The 14,024-nt window shown below is 42.2% G+C and overlaps 1 protein-coding gene across 2 annotated transcripts in view; it reads left to right on the forward strand.

The window, feature by feature from the left end:
- mgat4b (alpha-1,3-mannosyl-glycoprotein 4-beta-N-acetylglucosaminyltransferase B) overlaps nucleotides 1-14,024 on the forward strand; it is an 87,957-nt gene that overhangs the window by 68,699 nt on the left and 5,234 nt on the right. For both annotated transcript variants that reach the window (XR_011684510.1, XM_071457892.1), the window contains exons 9-13: nucleotides 5,168-5,298; nucleotides 6,085-6,192; nucleotides 9,263-9,456; nucleotides 9,701-9,779; nucleotides 11,307-11,394. Coding sequence is in view for 1 of the 2 variants with exons in the window: in XM_071457892.1 (XP_071313993.1) it covers nucleotides 5,168-5,298; nucleotides 6,085-6,192; nucleotides 9,263-9,456; nucleotides 9,701-9,779; nucleotides 11,307-11,394 (600 nt within the window). In the remaining variant the exon portion in view is untranslated. The remainder of the gene's footprint in view (nucleotides 1-5,167; nucleotides 5,299-6,084; nucleotides 6,193-9,262; nucleotides 9,457-9,700; nucleotides 9,780-11,306; nucleotides 11,395-14,024) is intronic.

Raw genomic sequence — 14,024 nt, forward strand, 5'->3', positions numbered from 1 at the left:
CGATCCAATAAAAATAAAGCATATTTCAGGAAAACACTCAGAGAAACCAAATCCTGCAAGTTTGGATGGTGGGAGCAGTGACTGCTTTGTTGTGACATCACAAAGTTACAGAAGTCCTGACAGCTGGTTTTAAGGCTCAGTTTCTGAATACAGGCTGTGTGCATTTCTCTGTGCACTGAGGCTTTGATACTTTCACAGCAACACATTCTAGTGCATTACATGTATTTTAGTTGAAATTTTCATTTACTATATTTACAGTTTTTCCACATGTCATCTGTTGCAGCAGTAAAGTAGCAGTTGGATGTATTTCACTATGGTTCTGTTTCCTCCTGCTGGACTCTGTAGTTTCATTATCTCTGTTTATCTGAACAAAGAGGAAGAGCAGCTGCTGAAGGATCTTAATCCAGGCCAGAGGATGGTGAACACGCGTATGTGTGTATGTGTGTGTTTTCTGGCCTGAAAACAAAGTTCAGACCTTCATCGCCAAAAACCAAAATCTGGTTCACAGCCATGAAGAGTCCACACCGACACTCACAGATGGAAGAAAACATTCAACTGAGGCTGAGACGATCTGGACTGGACCAGCGGACCAGGGCCACAGTTAATACACAGGCCTTGAAAAACCTTTGACTGGTTCTCTGGAGCTTAAACTAACTCCGCCCACTCTCCACTGCTTGTCCAGGCCTGGGTCCTGATGGCACCAGACTAAGTGAGGTGGCCCTGTGTGTCCTCCTCAGCCACATCCTCTGGCTCCTCCTGGAGGACCATGAACGACCCCCAGACCAGACTGGATATGGCATCCACTGCTGCAGTGTGTGTGTGTGTGTGTGCGTGCGTGCATGTATGTGTGTGTGTGTGTGTGATCGTATATAATGCTTTTCAACCAAATAGCATAAAACACACAGAGAAACACAGTGTGTGTATTCCTCTTCTTCCTTTTTCTGCTTACACACACTCACACACACAACCCAGCATCATTTTCATCCCATGAGGCTTTGCTGCTCCACTTCCCACAAATAGCTCCCTGAGTGCTCGGCCCGTCATTACCGAGGCTGGGGACAGAAGACTCAAACACACCTCGTTGTCCCTGCAGATGCTGAGACACACCTTCATACTGCTGAGCTCAACATCAACAACATAACAAACACTGCATCTTTAAAAGGGCTCAAACAGCAAAATGTAAACCCGCACAGTGAGGAGGGGAAACACATCCAGGACTTAAAGGGACAGACTTCGGTTTTACTTTCCCAGCCTTGAACAGAGTCTGTCTCCATCGGTTATCTGTTTCCTGATGATGATCGATCTTAAGTTGAGAAGTTTTTTCTTAACTTAACATACTACAATAAACTGTCAGCTCTCAGTTTAGGTCAGTGTAAAAACAACTGTGTGGGAGACAGACTCTGTTTTAACAGTCTGAAGCTCACAGTCTGAAGTGTAGACTCATATTACTCTACCAGTGACGCACTGCTCCACTGACTTCAGACCAGGTTTTGTTGGTCAGTCACTTTGCACTGCCCCAAGATATCAATGCTCCTGACCACACCTCACTTTAAGACCGACACGCCCATGGGCGTTCAGATTGGCACAAGTGTATTTGTTGGGTTGGACATGAAAATGACAACTGCGTCGCTCTGAAACCAGCAGAGACAGTTGTGTTGCTCTTTGTTACTGGTGTAAGAGCTTCAGAATCAGTTGGACAGATTCACATGATCATATTTAATATTTGGTGTAAAGTCCTGTGCAGTCTGTCTCCTCCCCGGTGATTCTCTCCCACAGCTTCACTGCAGCTCCTTCAGCTCCTGTTGTTGTGGGGTCTCTGTCTTTAGTCTGGTCTTCAGCAGGTGAACTGAGATCAGGAGACCGATTCGGCCAGTCGAGGACGTTCCTTGACTTCCTCTTCACCTTGAAAAGCTCATGGTGGACCGTTGACATAGCATCATGTTGCCTACATCCTGGAGAGCCCCTGAATTCCTGTTCTGTCATAAAGAGGGTTTTTCTTCACCGTGAAAATAATTTTATTTCATCCATTAAGACCTGGTCTCCACAGCCCACCAGCTGGTTTCACATTTTATATTTCATCTGATTTCTTAGAAACCAACGACCTTTGATCTCGGATTGATTTTTGCTCTTTTTAGCCTCATCGTCATCATCATCGTCATCATCTTCACTTTCACAGTCTCCTCTTCACTCCTCAGTCTAAGAGAAACTCTTTGCTCTCCTCCACCTCTGAGTCTGAGCTTCTTTCTCCATGAACTAACAGTGAAATGACTCAAAGAGACATTTAGTGACCGAGTATTTAGTCACTGTTGAACCCTAAACTTTAGACACTGTGTTAAAAGCTTCTTTTCTCCTACACAGTTCTGTCTACATTGACTTAAACTTGCCCAGATTAAAGCTGAGTCCTGGCTCTTTAATAATGAAACGAAGACGAGCTGAAGCTCATAGTCTGTAGAACAAACAACATACAACTGTCCACATACTTATGGCCTGGACTGTCTGGGAGATGTGTCAAAATGTTTTAACCAGTTTAAACCAGCAAATCTGGATCTATAATGTTGTTTTAACACTGACACGTGACCAAGTCTGTGCTCACTGTGTTGGATCCAATTAGAGACCAGATTTTCTCTCCACCATGAATTAAGTATTTGAAGTTGAGCTATAACTGATCCGGAGTCAGCTCAGTCTCTGCTGAAACCCTGTGAACATTGCCTCCCTCTGTGCCTCGTCTCTGCTCCAGGCGTCCCTCCCTCCATCAAAAGAAATTCAACATTTTAAGTGTGAATTATTGATTAAACTAACTGCAGTGGAGAAAACAATCAATTATGTCATTATGTGTGTTATAATCTCTGTGCTGCTGCTGTTGAGGCCTTCAGGGACACACAGGAAACCAGTCTGATTTATGTGTGGAGGCTGAACTAAAGCTTCACTTTCTGATTGAAAAAAACAGAGGTGTGACTGTTGCTCAGGATCAACTGACTGACTGAAGTCAATGGAGGTGTGTGTATGTGTGTGTGAGTGTGTGTTTGTGTGTGTGTGTGTGTGTCTGTGTGTGTGTGTGATGAACAGAGTCTGATGTTAGCTCTTGGTTCTCAAACTTTTTTCTCATCAAGGACCCTAAACTGACACGAATAAGACCCCGGACCCCGATATGATCAGATTTTGTTCCAGGGTCCTCTATCTGATCTGATTTTTACTTTTAGAAGTTTTATTACAGGAGACTCAGAGCCGCTCTTCTGATTGGCTGAGAAGAAGAGAAGCCTAACGGAGGAGATATAAAACCACACTGAGATGGTTTTTGGTTCTTAAAATGACAAATATATCTTCTTATGGATATCAACACTTAAAATAAAACACAGAAAAATAGTAAAATATGGACCTTTAATGTGACACAGTGACTGACTTATCAACCTCAAACATTAAACTAAGACTTCACCAAACAGAGCTGAAGAAATGAAGACTGGAGCTCGATGTTTCCTCAGTCTCAGTGTCTGAAAAGATAATTGAGATACTGACTCTCACATCGTTTACACTTCATCTCATTTTCTCTCTCAACATGACAGAGGAGACAGAGGAGAGAGGTGCCAGACGTCTCGTCTGACTCAACATGGCTTTACCTCCATCTTCTCTCCTCCTTCTTGTAAAGACACTGAATAGACTCTTCCTCTGTGAGTCCAGGTTAATGGTCATTAGTCTGAACGCAGCTCAGAGACCTCTCTGTTTGTTTTCTGAACCTTAATTTCACCGTATCTCCTCTGTTAGATCGTTCAGTTGTTTTCATCACATTCCTGCAGCTTTTTGACAGCGTGGAGCCTCTCGCTGTGCCAGTCAGGAAAATTGAAATTGAAATTGAATTTAAGAGAGATGGAGGTGGATGCAGATAGAGCAGGAGCAGCAGGGGTCTCGTCTCTGAGCTGAATGAAGCTGATTGCACATGGATGTTGTGTTTGCATCTTTAGTCCATCGTCTTTCCTCCGTCATGACTGTCAGGGCATCAGACATCCTCCCCCTCCTCCCAGTCCTCCCTCTGGTCCTGGTTTTTGACCTTACGAATCCTCTCCAACCCTGCGTCGCCTGTGAGCAGGGGCTGCTTTAATAAATTCATCAGGGTGAAGCTGACTCGCTGAATTAAATCAGACGGAGGAGAGGGCTCCAGCGCTGCAGGCTGCTTTGTAATTCAACTGTTCAAATTTGGGTTGAAGCTAAGTTTAGCTGCAGTCCAGCCTCGTTTACATCTGTGGGGGGAGGGAGGGGGGGTCATTCTGTTGCCTCGTCGAACATCCGGCCCCCCAGAGGCTGAAATGTCCAAACAGATCAGGGCGGATCCAGAGGGGGCAGGAGCGGGGATCAGCTCTCTGTTGGCTTCTTAATTCACCATCTTCATTGTTGCGGTCCAGAGAAAAGTCGGCTCAGTTCAGTGTTTGACCTTTAATCCCAGAGAACGACAGACACAGCAACACAAACAATGAGACCTGAGACCAGAGACACTACAGGTTTTCATGTCTTCATGGTGCTGACAGTTCTGTCTCCTCGAGTCTCAGATGGACATGAAACTGTCCTGTCTGAATCAACAACTGTCTGTGATAAAAAGTCAAAGGTACAAACCTTTAAAAATCCAAGACAATAAAATCCTGGACCTGGACTGAGACTCTGGTGCAATAGATGAAATGAAACGCAGTGAAACACAATCAAACTGTTTTCTGTCATATGAGAAGATGCCATGGCTGCTGTGACCTCTGATCTTTGACCTCCTCACCATCCCTTTTGATCTTGCGAAAGCCAGAAACTGAAGCTGTTTTGAGTTTAGAGAAATTACACACATACACTGACACGACACATTCCTCAGCTCTCAAACCGAGTGTTAAACAGGCCTTTGAAGAAGAGGACCAGCTCTGCGGCTCTAAAAAGATCCAGGTTTTATGTCTGAAACTGGTCCTGTTTCACATTCTTCATCCAGGTTTTTCTCAGCTGCTCTGGGATTTGAACCAGCGGCCTTTGACTAATTAGCCTGCATCTTTGCAGGGAGCTGACATGGCCCTATGGTTGAGTGGTTTTCATGTGCGATCTGAATTCCTCAGCGGAGCCCACAGAGCCTGATCCACCCAAACACAGAGACTAATGGGAAGCAGGAAAATAAGACGCGTAACTGAAGTCTCTTCTTCTCTGACAGGTAAGATGTTTAAGTCCCTCGACCTGTCGCTCATCGTGGAATTCATGTTGATGTTCTACAAAGACAAACCCATCGACTGGCTGCTGGACCACATCATGTGGGTCAAGGTGTGCAATCCAGAGAAGGATGCGGTGAGTAGCTCCTTATACTGACTCTAAATAATCTACAAAAACGGAGGAGGCGGGTGTAAACTGATGCACCTGTAGCGACAACAGCAAACACTGCTTAGAAAAGTTTAATATTCTCTGTGAGATCAGTAATCGTTGATGTCATTTTCAGTCAACACAAAAGCTGTTGTAAAGATTATTAGGAGCAGAGACCTGGCCCCTCTATGACGCTGTTTTCTGGCTCTGGCGCCAAAAGATGATGATGTCACCATCATTAATCCCACCTACAAAGCTCCAATTAGCTTGGTTATTCTTCCAGCTGGCAGAGTCACCAGACCTCTTTGTGAACAGATCTGTGGGCTGCTGTATACGCTATAAGCCTTTCTATATGTTCAGTATACAGTGAATCTTAAAGGCTCTGTGTTCACAGAGAATCTTTTACACCTGCAGCCTCTCTCCATCTCTACCAAGAGACAGGAAACATTATCACATCAGCCGTAACAACACTTTGTTGTGTCATCTGTCTGCCTCCTGATGGTCGGAAATCACTTAATGCAGTTTTAAACATAACAAAAATGGTCTTAATGTTTGGTGTTAATGTCTCCTGCTGTCTCCTTCTCACCAGTGAAATAACGTTCTGTGTTGTTCCTCACAGCCTGAACATGTTCTCATTAATCTCTACAGTGTTCTTCCTGCAGCTGTAGTTTCCCGGCTGATGTTTCCTGCTGGTGCGTTGTTGTGTCTCATCTTATTAGAGGATCTGAACAGATGATGTGTTTGTAATTGCACCTGTCTGCGTCTCTCCTTCAGAAACACTGCGACAGGCAGAAAGCCAACCTGAGGATTCGCTTTAAACCGTCTCTATTCCAACACGTTGGCACCCACTCCTCCCTGGCTGGAAAGATACAGAAACTCAAGGTAATGAAGGAGTGTGTGTGTGTGTGTGTGTGTGTGTGTGTGTGTGAGAGAGAGAGAGAGAGAGAGAGAGAGAGAGAGAGGGGCTGTGCTCAGCTTGTATACTTATATACAGTACAATGGGGTGATGACGTTTGCTGACAATACACCAACCGTAAACATATAAGCCAGTAGCAGAAAGATTATATTTAAATGCATTTTTCATGTTAAATTTCAAAACATATTCATTTTACTTTATTAATTTAAAATAAAAATATTGTAATTCTTCAGTCACCCAAAGGTTTCTGAAGCTCAGGGTGAGCTGCTCCACCGTCGCCGTCTTGGCAGTGCCTGACTCCGCCCCTAACTACCAGCTAATCAAAAAATGTTCAGAGAGGTGGGGCGTGTCAGTTTGTGTCAAACATCCGCTCACCCACCTGTCACTCAAAGAGGCCACGCCCTCAATTCTACATAACTTTAGTCCTTAATAAAATGTAAACAGGTGAGTTAATAAAAATTCACCCCCGTATTGTCATGAAGGAGGAAATGAGCTATACAGACCAAACCTGTTTTTGTACCAGGCTGTAAACATGTTTATTCCTGCTGTAAAGTTGGACATTTTAACATGGGAGTCTATGGGGATTGAGTCACTGTTGGAGCCAGACTCGAGTCGTCATTAGAGGAGCTCTTTGCTGTTGATGCTTCATGTTTCACCCCCAGAGGCTGATGCTTGGTACAATTATTACATAAGTGCTTTCAGCTTTATTTCAGCTTTTTCAACATGAAATCTAAAATTAAAAACATCAGAGTCAGTACTGAGACCCTGTCTTTAAACAGGACTGTGTTTCTATCTATTTTTAATACCTGAAACATTTCAGTTGAAATGATGCTCACGTCACATATTGTTAAAGGAGTTATTTGTAAGTTTTCTGTTATAGCTACATAGCTAAGGTTAGCGTTAGCAGCTGTTTACTCACCAGTCTAGAAAAGAATTTGTGAGTTTTGCATCAAACCTCATTTATTTACTCACCAACATCTGTCTCCAGAGGTGGAAACAAACACTAATGTTAACTCTTGTTTCTATCACATCTTTTCTTCTACTGAAGTTAGCATGCTAACCAGCTAGCCACAGTCCAGCCTGACAGTCTTGTCACTTTCTGATACTGAGTCACTATAGCCTCCAGTCCGAAGAAGTAGCTGCTCAGAGGACGTTTTATAACCTCTTGTACTGTAAATTCAACAATGACTGAAGCTCTTAACAACGACCATCATCAACACCTTATAAATAGCCCCTTTAATCAAAAATCACTAACTACCTTACCACAGTTTTTTGCCCTGGGGCTCGCTCACGACTTAGTGCAGCCTTGAAAGAAAATTTAGAGAAAATTTCTAATTAACAATAATTTTATTTTGGCAAATCAGTTCAAACACTCACAGTTTGCAGTACAACATGACAGTATTTAAAAATAGAGAGCTGACCTTTTCAAGACTGTCAAATGTGTGAAGTATAAAGAAGAACAAAGGTTACGGTTTACAGCTGTCTGATAAATGTAGTGAAGTAAAAAATACTTCCCCCTGAGATGCAGTGGAGTACAAGTATAAACTAAAAAATGGAAATACTCAAGTTCAAGTGCATTAAAATTGTACTGAAGTACAGTACAGTTACTCTCCACCACTGTGACCAGTGTGTGGTCTCGTTTTTAATCGTATACTTTTCACTAAAGGCTTGTTAACATTTGTTGACCTGACTCTTGGGGAATTCATTCCCTCTGTTGTGAACATCAGGAGCACCTGCTTAGTGTGACATCATTTATGTGGTATATGTTGGGAGCAGCGGAGTGGTGGCACTTGTTATCTGTCAGTGTGCTGGCGTCAAGTTTAGAGAGTTTGAAACAGGGTGCGATTCAGCTGAAGTTCAGTCCAGCATCTCTGGAGAGATGAAGATGGAAAGCCTCTGCAGTCATGGGCTCAGGGCAGCGTTCAGACACCAGCTGCACTATCTCACAGCAGTGGCAGCTTCAGTTCCTGCCAGCAGCTCAGAGCTGAACGCCTCAGCTTAATGCCTCTGATTACTGTGTTAAGAGCGATGGATATTAGCCCCACTGACTGGTGCTGCAATCCGGTCCAATCAATTGGATATTGATCCGTCGTCCCAGACCGGCAGATCCTCAATGTGGAGATTGAACCATAGAGGCCGGCCGGCATGGGGGCGTATAGATGGAGGCTAAACACAGTTATTACCCTCCAGCCTGAAATGTTCACTGCAGTTAAGTAAGAAAATCAGCACAGAGGTTTAAAAATCAAACTTAAATTGAAAGAACCAAAGTGGAAGTAAGATTTATTCGTCTGTAGAGAGATTTGTTCTAATGTGAGAGAAACTGTGGAAAAGTCAAAATAATCACTGGAGTGAAAATAACAAAGTTTGTGAATTAAAAAAGAAACTTTGCCGACTTAACACTAGATCCCAACTTTCTAACCTATATATATATATATATATATATATATATATATATATATATATATATATATGTTTTGTTTTGGGTTTTTTTTATTTATATATATATATTTTTTTTTTTCTTCTTCTTCTTATTCTCTGATCTTGTGACCCTTTAATCTTTTCAAAATCCATACACCAGTATATTGTTTCTCTTTGTACAAAAATCTCTTAGATATTATTATATATTTTTAATTTGAAGGATGAATTGTAACATTGGTAGAATTTGTTCTGGACTATATAAGTGGCTTATAATTTCTGAAGAAAATCATTTGAATGTTGTTCTTTGGGCACATCAAAACAAAGTGCATCAAAATAACACTAATGATGTACTTCTCGTGTTGTTTGTCTTTGAACAAAAACTGGATTAGTCATCAAGGACAGCTAGCAAGGCAGGCAGTGATACCAGTCTGTGAGAAAGGCTGTCGGTGGTCTAGAATGACATTATCTAGTGCTCATTGTGCAGTGATGTCATCTTTGTATTTCTGTTGACTCTCCAGAGATACGCAGGCAACAAAACATACCACAGAATACAGCTCCCTGATAATTAGGTTAAAATCCACCAGAAAAAAAATTCAACTCAGCAATGTTTCTTTCCAGGACAAGGACTTTGGGAAGCAGACCCTCCATAAGGGTCACGCCAACCCGCTGGCGGAGGTGACAACCAGCCTGAAGACCTACCAGCACTTCACCCTGGAGAAAGCCTACCTGGGGGAGGACTTCTTCTGGGCTTTCACCCCTGTAGCAGGGGACTTCATACGGATTCGTTTTTTCACACCTGTCCGCATTGAGAGGTTGGTACGAGGGAGTTAAAGGGTCTAAAGTCTAAGGTCATGAAGGGTTACATGGTGAGGTATCTCCAATCAACAATCACAGGGCCACATAATTAGACTTTTAGCCAGGTGATAGTGCTGGCTACGGTGCCAGGTCCAGGCAAGAATATGTTTTTAATGTTACTACCACTTCTGTTACTACCATGACTGCTACTGTAATGATCATTTTCTTCAGTCTATACTGAGTTGACTTTTTATCTTTCAGGTATTTCTTTCGTAGCGGAAACATCGAACATCCAGGAGACAAACTTTTCAACACATCAGTGGAGGTTCTGCCGTTCGACGTGAGTCTCGAAATCCACTTCAGTCCAGTTACTGAACCAGTAATCAGTCACAAAACTTCGGGCTTGTTTCTGTAATTTTGTCCATCATTTCTATTAGTAGTAAAAAGTTTGTACTCACCCAGTTTAAAACTGAAACTGGGAACATAGTGACATTCCTAAAAAGAAAACACAATCAGAAAGGAAACAAACTGAAAAAAGTGCCTTTGATGCCTAAACCACAGATTGTCTCTGTCAGTCCTGAACTTTGTAGATCTTCCATCCACCACAACCTCCTCCTGGTGACTTGAAAATATGTTTCCTCTGAACGTAATCCAGCCAGGGATTACATAACCTACAGAATATGTTCGCTATTGCATTTTAGTTGTATAGAGATGTCATTTCTAGGAGACTGGGTTTTATATTACTGAGAAGGGCTCAGTTTGTGGTCCCAGGAAATCGAAGCAAAGTGATAGATCACTGTCTTTTCCTCTTCTGTCATCGACTGTAAGACGAGGGCTGATTAAAATGGAGTGTCGCAGCAGGACAGAGGGATTTATACAGAGGGGAGAAGTAGCTCCTACTGAGATCAACCTCAGTGGAGGAGAGAGGGGAAGAAAATGAGACGAAAAATCAACCGACACTTAGAGGAAGCTGAGCACACAGGGGGATAGAGAGGACCGGGAGGTTGGAGGCAGTTTCCAGGGTAACATTGACCAAAGGGAGAGGGGATGGAAAGGGAGATGATAGCAAAGGCTCATTGGAAAGGAGCATGTGGAAGATAAACATGAGAAGCAACTACGTTTTCACAGTCATCCAGCTCATTGTATTTCTAAGAGCTTTGTAAAGGCAGCTGGACTGCAGCTGCTTAAGGTCCAGGATTTAACCTCTTGTGGGGTCATTAACACCTTGACAGTCACATGAGTCACTGATAACTCACCTCTCCTCGTCCTCCTCCAACCATCATGTGAATTGTTGGGGTCACATTGGAATGTATTATTACTTGTAAATGGAACCGACAAAAGCTATTTAAAGGAACAATCAACTAAATTTGAAATCCTCTAGGGAGACGTATCAGAGGCAACGAGTACATAAAACCATAGACTTTGGATCTAAATCTAGTTTTTTGTCTTTGGGATTTAGAATAGATCAACAATAAGAATCTAAAGGTCCTGATTATGTTGTTGAAGTTTCAGTTGTTGAAGGATCTCTGAGCCTCTCTTCTGATTGGCTGACTGTTTTCTGAGTGATCCAATAAAAAAATATAGCAGATTTCAGGTAAACACTCAAAGAAACCAAATCCTGCAAGGTTGGATCGTGGATCCAGGTGGGTGGGGCTTGGGGCATGGGCGAGAGCAGTCACTGCTTGTTGTGACATCACAAAGTTACAGGAGTCCTGACGGCTCGTTTTAAGACTCAGTTCCTGAATACAGGCTGTTTGCATTTCCCTGTGGACTGAGCACTTTAATACTTTCACAGTATTAATATAGAACTGTGTGTGTGTGTGTGTGTGTGTTTGCGTGTGTGTGTGCGTGTGTGCGTGTTTTCCAGAATATTCAGGCAGAGAAAGAGGCCTTGACAGAGGGGAGGGAGAAAACACCAAAGTACCACCGGACAGAAGACGGATTTATCAGAATAGGTGAGACACTGCAGGTTTAATGATGATTATACACAGGTAGCAACAACAGCTGATGACAGTGAATTACCTCTGTGCTGATCAGTAACATTCGCACAGTCTGATGTGTGTGTTGTAACGAGCTTAACGAGCTGCGTGTTCACAGAGGAGAGTTATTCAGGACAGCATTCCTCTGCTTTTGTTCTCCTGCTGCACTGAGGACACACACACAACATCATGGGTGTACAGGGGGGTACTAGTAATTAGGGTCATTTCACATGCATTTGGAACACACTCATGTTTGTGCTTCTACATTTTTGAGGAGTCTTATTAACATAATCCACAGTCCCCAGGTCCAAACCCCAACATTAACCCAACCCTGATTCTCTTAACCTTCAAACACCTCTGAAGAGAAATGCACCAGAAAAAAATGTCCTCACTCTTCAGTCTGAAGTCAAACACACACACACACACAAACACACACACACACACACACTGAAGCAAACACACACACTGTGGGCAGCTCTGTGTGAAGGGATTTGTGGGACAAGTTTGGCCGGTGACGTAAAGTTCACTGGTTTGGGAAAAACCTCGTATTATTTTATGACAGTTATATAAGCAATAACAACAGCAGCAGCAGCAGCAGCAGCAGGTCGACTAGTAGCAGTAGTGGGTTTATAGAAGTGTGACTGCTGCTTTTGACCTGTTGACAGTGAATGATCTGTCGCTCTGATCAGACAAACTGTCTCTGTTTGCATCTGCAGCTCGAATCCAAACAGACAATAAAGTAGCAGCTGAACACAACAACGACCACTGCTGAGTATAAATAGATGGAGGAGTGATCACAGTGAAATGGTCACAGTATCCATAAAATCCACAGAAACAGATACACATAATAAATGAATGTCATGTGACATGTTAGCGTAGCCTCAGGGTTTAGTTGTTCATCAGCAGAATGTGGGATTTATTCTTTTATTAAGAGAATTTATTTCTGCAGGATTTACTGTAACCTTCAGTAAATAAATGGATGTGTCCTTGCCCGGTGACTCTCTCTGTCCCTGAAACAGCAAAATCAGACCAACAGAAAATCTCTTCATTAGACGCTCCTATACAGAAAACACTGTCTTGGAGATTCAAGTGACAAAAAAGACTCATTAAGTGTTTGGTTTATTTTATTTTTCATGAACAAGTATCAAGCAGCTGTTTCAAGTGTTTTGGATAGACTCACCACTTTAAATGCAACTGCTGAAAATGCATAAAAAACAAATATATAAATAATGACCTCTGTAAAAAGTAGAGATAAATAATATAGTTTTGACTTTCATTAAAATTTACTTTGGCACACATCAATATCGTGGTATGATTTCGCACATGTAACACATCTTCACATCACATCTGTGCTCTGTGGACTGACTGGGAATAATCCAGTTTAATCTGGATTCTGGACTGGGATGTGGTCATGGTTCAGGTTTTTGCTGTTGAACATGAAGCCACTGGTTTCCTGTGTTTACCTCACCGTCTGTCCTCAGTTGTCTCCACGGACATCTTTTCTCTGTAAATCCTCATGTCTATCTTTCCAAACTAACTAACTAAACAAAGAAACTAACTAACTTGCCAACTAAAACTTCATTTTGTGAGTGTCTGAATCCACCTGGAGAAGCTGTGGAGAGGAGACAGCTGCACAGGAAGGAGGGTGACTCTGATCTGACATCATAAATTACCAGCAGCTCTTTATCCCCTTCATCAATTTTTCAGATGAGTCGGCGGATCGATGCGCCTTCACTTCATTTCATCGTGCTGCCTTCACTTGTCCTTCATCTGCATAGGAACTCTGAACATCTCAGCATCCGAGAACTAAGGACATGTTAAAGTAAAAGCTGAGCTATTCATTACTAAACAACGTGTAAGGGGCAAAGGACAGGACACAGAGGATGATGATGTTGTTCACTCTGCTGCTTTAGGGGTTTTTCTCCACATGCATCAGGTCCAGACACTGTGCTGAAAAACATTATCAACTTAAACAATTTATTTTATCCTCTAAAAGTCAAATTATTATTTAAAATTCCAGAAGAGTTTGCAGTAGCTTTGTTCAGTTTTTTAAAGAAATTAGATTATTTAGTGATGATTTTAATAATTATGAGACTTTTTAAGCCCTTTGTGCATCTTTACAGGGTTATTGATTAGTGTGAAAACATTGATTCAATTTACATAAAGTTCATTAAATGACACCAGACCTTACGTGCTTTATTTAAGTACAGATATTTAGTCACATTTGTCTTCATTAAGAAATAATTTGGTACAAACATTATTATTCAGGATGGTGTCTGCCTTGTTTTGAACCCATAACTTAACTTTCCCTCTAAAACTACTGCTGCAGTCTGCTCAGACAGACAGAAACTTCAGACTCTGATTCAGTTTTGTGTTTAAATCACTGGGTTTTGTTTTCTTCGTTCTGTCTCAGTTTGATCTGTTTCTCAGAAAGCCTTTCAAACAGCAGTACATGTGGCTGGATATTGAATGAGAGCCATAATACCCACAATAATAACAGATAATACCCTGTGATAAACAATAACACACACACCCACAGACGCTGCTCTTTGTTGGGATTATGGTTACACTCGTACCTGGAAGCCTCACAGCCAGCACGATAATCC

This window comes from Trachinotus anak, unplaced genomic scaffold, assembly GCF_046630095.1.
Source record: "Trachinotus anak isolate AG129_WGS33_773 ecotype Australia unplaced genomic scaffold, CSIRO_AGI_Tana_v1 ptg000021l, whole genome shotgun sequence".
Lineage (NCBI taxonomy): Eukaryota > Metazoa > Chordata > Actinopteri > Carangiformes > Carangidae > Trachinotus > Trachinotus anak.